Raw genomic sequence first — 6152 nt, 5'->3', positions numbered from 1 at the left:
CCAAATGTTCAGCACTCCGTCGTTGTACCCCGGACAAAAAATAATTTGAGGTGTAAAGTTCATGAATACAGAGACTAGCAATTAACATCGAACCAAAATTGAGTCGTTTATTTCCCTGAAGCTACCTACAAACCATCCTCGCTGGTTACTTCGAAATCGTAAACACCAAATCGAAATAGCAAGGGTACCACCCAACAGATTGGAAAAACTCTTAAATGTTGAAAACATGCAGTACACTAGAACTCGGAAGGTGGAAATTTTCACAAAGGCCATTAATTTAGGCTAACAAAATATTACAGTAATTATTTTCACAAACAAAGAAAAAATTACAATCAGATTAGCAATTGTATTTTTCATTCCATTTCGTGCACCGGTGATGTCACCGCATAAATAGGACGGCATTCTAATTCACGTCGTCTGATCTCAGCTACCTATGGTGCCAATAGAATTGGCAAGAGGAATTGAAGAGGGGGTTCAAAAAGGAAACCAGAAATCTTGGTCCTGTACTATCATTAACTGCTGACACTGCATCATCTAACAGAGATTAATCGCCTTGAAGACAGTAAAGCTGACGAATATTGCCAGAAGCTTCAAATGCAAAAAGGGACAAATCATTAGCATTTATTGTTTTAACTTCCTCTTGGACAATATTTAGAACAACCAGCTCTAAAAGAGCCACTAAATCCCACATTTCACATCAGTACGCAAAATCTGAAATCAATCTTATAAGTAACTATTAACAACAAAAAAAAAAAACAGACGGTTGCTTGAATAAAACTAAAAAAAGGCACTGAAGAAGAGAGAAAAAAGAGGGGGGAGGGGGTTGACAGTTACCATATAACCAGTCCTTGAAGTACACATGGAGAGCTGATGACAATTCCCGTTTACGATTATCTTCTAAAGGTGCTTCACGCAAGAGTTCCCTTATCTCCCCTAAATTTTTTTGCTGTATAGAAGATAATAAGATTTTATCAAGTTCAACAATTAGTTGAGACATAATTCACGTGAATTTGGCTCTTTAAAGCTTGAACACGAAATATATGGAAATCCAATCACTAATATATTAATCAATTAACACTAGAGATATACATTTCTTTGCTGAGATGCCATATAAGCATCTGGTAATGTAAATGGGTTGGCTTTTGTAGATCCAGTTGACTCTTCAGACAAGTTTGGAATCTGCAAATCAAGTATGTCAACATAAAAATGGTATTACCAACTAAGAAAAAAGAAATTTGAGCGTCAACCATTCTCTACCTAAAAAGCTTTATGGAAGAAACAGATATGATACATGTCAAACAGTTCACATGCTGAAATACTTCATGCTAATAGCTTAAATAAAACAAAAATAGTTGGTTTTCCTGCTGGTCATTATCAAAAAACAACAGTCATACCACAAAATTTGTGAACTGATCAGGATCCACCCGTGATGCGGACTCTGCTTGAACATCAGCAACACCTGCAGGGTGAGATAGTGAATCATGAGGATCCACCATGCCCAGTGCTATAGGATTATCCCATTGGTTCACTGTGGGCAGAATTCCAACTTCGTTCATATGCTCCTCCAATTGTGGGTAAAATGTGTTATAGGGAGCCACCTATGCATATTATGGAAAAGAAAGTTTTCCACCAATGAATCCACTTGACAAAAGTGCAGAGTTAAAGAAAATATGCATACAACATCAGCAGCTAGTACTGCTAGATGAAGCAGAAAAGTGAACAAAAAGTAGACCTTTGGTAAAACGGAACAGAGATGCAGAGATATCCATCACAAATAAAAAGTGATAAATAACTGTCATAAGATTTTTAAAATAAATTCACTCTCTTTTAAGTGATATCTAAACTGCCAACATTTTATGTGTGATAACTGATAACCATTCCAACAAGAAACTACCTTCTTTTTTTAATCTTTTTCTCTGTTTACATTAACCACACTTCTCATATAATAAGTTGCTTGAGTTTTAGAATTTAATAAGCATAACTATGTAATACCAAGAAATGGTTAAAAAAGTATTGTTAGATAATAGAAAGGCTTATGCACATCATATGCCTACAAGTACAAACCTAAAACAAGTTTTAAGCACTGCTGTTAACACAATCGAACTATTTTAGTTATTCATCATGCATCACTGTCATATCACTTAATAGTACTGGCAAAGTCATAAATAGTTGACCAATATTCGCAAAGATATCATGGTCTCTTTTCAGCATCTTTAAGTAACATTTCAGTAATATACTAAAACTCAATATTTACTTTATCATGTAAAAGGCAACATGAAAAGGCAGTTCACCACATGGTTAGCAGCTTAATCAAACAAATGATAAATGAAGGAATCACCTGCAACTTATGGTTATCACCAAGAATAAGAGGTTGCTGATTCACCCCCAAAAAGAAGACACATTCACGGCAATTAGCAATACAAATACGTTTTGCTGCAACAATCACATGAGCTCGTTCACAATGCTCTACCCTTACAGCCTGTCAGAAAAAGAAAATGCAGATGAGTCTATTTATTAGAAATGAAGCTCAGGCCAATCTAGCACACATGCAATGGTAGGAAGAAGATCAATAAGTTGCTTCCTGGTGGTCAAACGCTGTTGCATATGATGGATAGAAAATTAATTTAGATAAAAAATTTGTCAACTAACGATGTAATTCCAAACAACAAATATTAGCAGATTACTGTTACATGCATAAGTGCGAATGTAAATCAATCAACAATAATCATCCCTTGCACTTCCCATACACCTGGAAGGGGTGTCTCACAGAACAAAAGCAAGCATAATATCATTTTCCACATTACGGAATGAAATAATAATAATAATAACAAGTTTTCCTTCTATTAGTACCAGATTCATCAAGGCACTCAAAAGCTGAACACAAAACCCCTTGTTACTTTTCAGGTGTTACCTTCCCAACTGCTCCCAGAACTATTGTAGAATCTGAGCATCCATACACAGTGGCATATCGCAAAGGTGCTAAAATGTAGATGGCTGACTCATGGCAATTTACAACCTGCAATAACCAAACAAAACTTATGTTAACGTAACTACTTCCCTTCCACAATAATCTCAAGTGATAAAATGTCCACAAGCACTTTGAATAACATCCAAATCATGAAGCTAAATCTAAATCTAGTTATACAACTTGCATGGAACAGAGATTATGCTTAAGGAAGACAAATGCTAGAAGTCCAAGTCCAATATCAAATATTAATTTAACTGGAAGACTTCACGCAATGTTAGGATCATTAGTCAAATGCGTGAGAAAACAAACCTTAACAGAGGAACCTTTAATGTCAGATGCATGCTTCACATATGAAGATTTAGAAACCCCTTCAATGAAACTTGGAGCTCTAGTACTTGTTGAGACCTTTACTGGGGCATTGCATGCATCAGTCATAGCAACATCCTGGTCAGAGGCACTAGCTGGGCCATTTTCCTTGGAAGAAGTCCGTTCAGAAATGTGTTCCAATGCAGATGTTATATTCTGCAGAAGCCAATCATGAACTTGTGCAGCAGGAGCAGGAACAGCTGGCATGTCAGGATCTGAGTTTGCAAAGAAAGGAGAATGTTGACTCAAAGAATTTCCTTCAGATCCCTTATCACCAAACTGAACTAGAAACCCAAGGTGTTCAAATCTATCCATGGATAAAACCTAAAATAAAATGAGGTCAAATAAGAAGGATAAGAATGAGACTAAAACTAAAGAAAACCTGGAAAACATAAAAGATGACATGAAAATTTTTCTAAACATTCCTTCAATCAACAAATTACATGATTATGCTATAACGATGAATTCACCGAGAGTTAAAAATAAAAATAAAAAGTGAGAATCCTCTGCCCCAAGGGCCAATAATAAATTATCATGCCTCTGATAAGGTGGTAGCATTTTGGAATTGTGATGTCTCAGCAATTAAAAGGAAGTGAAGACTACTGTGAACAGACAGCATACCATATTACCATTATTATTGATACAGAAGAAACCCAAGTATATGCTTCACCCAATGCATGTCAAAGTCAAACTAAGAATGAGGTATTGAGTGTCTAGAAGCATGGAACAGCATTAACACAGAAGTTAGATAATCAACATAAAGGAGATGTTTGACATAATTGTCAAATTCAAAATAGAGGTCGTCTCAATACGCACTAGCTCTATCTAGCATCTGACGGTATAAATCCACAGACTTTATTTCATATTTTCATTGATTAGTAGTGTCACTTCACACATCCACAACCAGCAGACCAAACCTCTCTTCAGAAGATTAGAACACCAGGCCTCATTCTTCAAGACAGTTCATCGATAAATTGGGAATGAGTTGTAAAAATAAATAAGGATTTCATGCAAAAACTTTGGCTGAATATTCAGTACTCGGAGGAGGGTCTGTTACTTAACTGCAACCCAATCAATTAAAAGTTGTAATCATACTAGAACAGAAGAGGACACAAACGGTTTCCTATCTACTCCAGAAATCTTAAGTAACTGATGTCTTTGGCATATGCACAAAGCATCAAGATTGGAATAGAATAAAAAAAAAAGACAGATTATTTCATAGAAGCTACTGCTTTTGAAGCAAAAGATGTATCAAAAATAAAAACTGAAAAAAGAGGCATAAAAACATGAAATGAAAAAAGGATAATTTAAATAAATACTTTAACAAACATTAAAGATTTCATCCCAGTTTGCATGATACTTGAATCATTTACAAGAAGGAATCCTAAAGACGGATATATAGTGTCACTACATACATGGTATTCCTTGAATATATAAGATATCTATTTAAGTTAAAAATCAGTAAACCAAGGATATCATGCAGTAAATCAAATAACAAACCAGAGATTCTTCCCCTTCCCCCTCCACGGGCTCAGCTAGGAGAGACAGAATGTTAGCCAAGTGCTTCTGCAGGTATGACAATTGATGCGCCTCCTCGTCAGCCTGTGACGGCATAAACCGCCGGCTGTTGCTCCGAACAAGCTGTATAAACACACCAAAAAACAGAAAATCAAAACTTCTCCTCAGCATCAACAGAATCACTAGAATCGAAAATTGCTACCAGGTTAACCGAGAGAAACAGAAAATAACAGAACAGGAGCCACAAAAAACCAAGAAAATTACTAGAGCGACCTAAACAAACGCTGTAATCCATGAAATTAGAAACCAAGCACAACAAATAAATCCAAATAACTAAAGAAATTAAGACCACGATTAACACAAAACTAATCACAATGGACCAAAAATAGATTGCGTCCGGGAAGGGATAATTGAACCTGAAGCGGCGAGAGAGCGGACAAGTAGCCATCGAAGGCGGAGGTGGAAGGCCAGACGTCAGCAACGGCGACGGAGTCCTTGTGCGTGCGCGGCAGGAGCCTCTTGTAGGATTGAATGTACAGGAACAGCAACAGATCATGCAAGTCGACGGCGGAGACTTCGGCGGTGGGTGGCTCGGTCTCCGAAGATGGGAGGACGGAGGAAAGCGTGTCAAGGACGAGCCTGGCGTGGTCCAGCGAGATCTGAAGAGACTCGGAGATCGCCGCCGGATCGACTTTGCCGCCGGAGGAGAGCTCAAGAAGCTTCTGCTTCAGCGAAATTAGGGTTTGCGCGGGGTCGGAGAAGATGAGCTTCGGGATCGGTAAGAGGCCGTGCTCGAAGGGCTCGCGCCGAGGGTGAAGAAACACCGTGCTCATTGACGACGATGTGCTTGGCTCGATCGGTTCCGTCATCGCCACAGAAAGAGAACCAATGCCAAATGTAAAAAGAAAAAAACGAAGGAAAGAAATGAAAGAAAGAAACAAAGAACGAGAGAGAGAGAGAGAGAGAGAGAAAGAGAGTGTTTGCAGATCTTTGAATCAGGAATTTGCCCACGTTAGATTTAAACTAGTTGAGATCAGAGAAGAATCAGGAACAGGAGTTCTTTAATTCTTTTCAAAACATTATATGTAATTAGTAATTACCCATTAGTGACAATTATAATACAAGTTACGAATTTAAATTGAGCAATGATTAGAAGTTTTAATCTATCATTTAATTATTCTCTTAATATTTAAGTGAATAAATTTCAAATTTATATTATTTTTAAAAACATTAAAAAATTAAACTTCTAATTATTTTAAAAAAATTATAAATACAAATATATAATTGAGTAGCAACAATT

The 6152-nt window shown here is 36.9% G+C and overlaps 1 protein-coding gene across 1 annotated transcript; it reads right to left on the bottom strand.

Annotated features, from left to right (window-relative positions):
* Positions 1–257: 257 nt before the first annotated feature.
* On the bottom strand, positions 258–5836 carry LOC107492902 (uncharacterized). Its single transcript, XM_016113966.3, has 9 exons — positions 5269–5836; positions 4835–4975; positions 3278–3658; positions 2912–3016; positions 2339–2479; positions 1395–1598; positions 1090–1179; positions 835–946; positions 258–588 (listed from the first exon to the last, which is right to left on the bottom strand). Exons 1-9 carry the CDS (start codon positions 5719–5721, stop codon positions 545–547), a joined length of 1671 nt encoding a protein of 556 aa, XP_015969452.1. The 5' UTR covers positions 5722–5836; the 3' UTR covers positions 258–544.
* Positions 5837–6152: the final 316 nt, after the last annotated feature.

This window comes from Arachis duranensis, chromosome 6 (genome assembly GCF_000817695.3).
Source record: "Arachis duranensis cultivar V14167 chromosome 6, aradu.V14167.gnm2.J7QH, whole genome shotgun sequence".
Lineage (NCBI taxonomy): Eukaryota > Viridiplantae > Streptophyta > Magnoliopsida > Fabales > Fabaceae > Arachis > Arachis duranensis.
This window is presented reverse-complemented; position numbering and strand designations above follow the sequence as displayed.

Bases quoted from the DNA above. Each gene is read 5' to 3' on its own strand.
- LOC107492902 (XM_016113966.3), bottom strand. From the start codon at position 5,721: ATGACGGAACCGATCGAGCCAAGCACATCGTCGTCAATGAGCACGGTG. The intron at 3,017-3,277 runs GTTTGTTTTCTC...TGGTTATTGCAG, and splicing joins TTAAAGGTTCCTCTGTTAAG to GTTGTAAATTGCCATGAGTC. The intron at 2,480-2,911 runs GTAACACCTGAA...TTTTTCTGACAG, and splicing joins TTCTGGGAGCAGTTGGGAAG to GCTGTAAGGGTAGAGCATTG.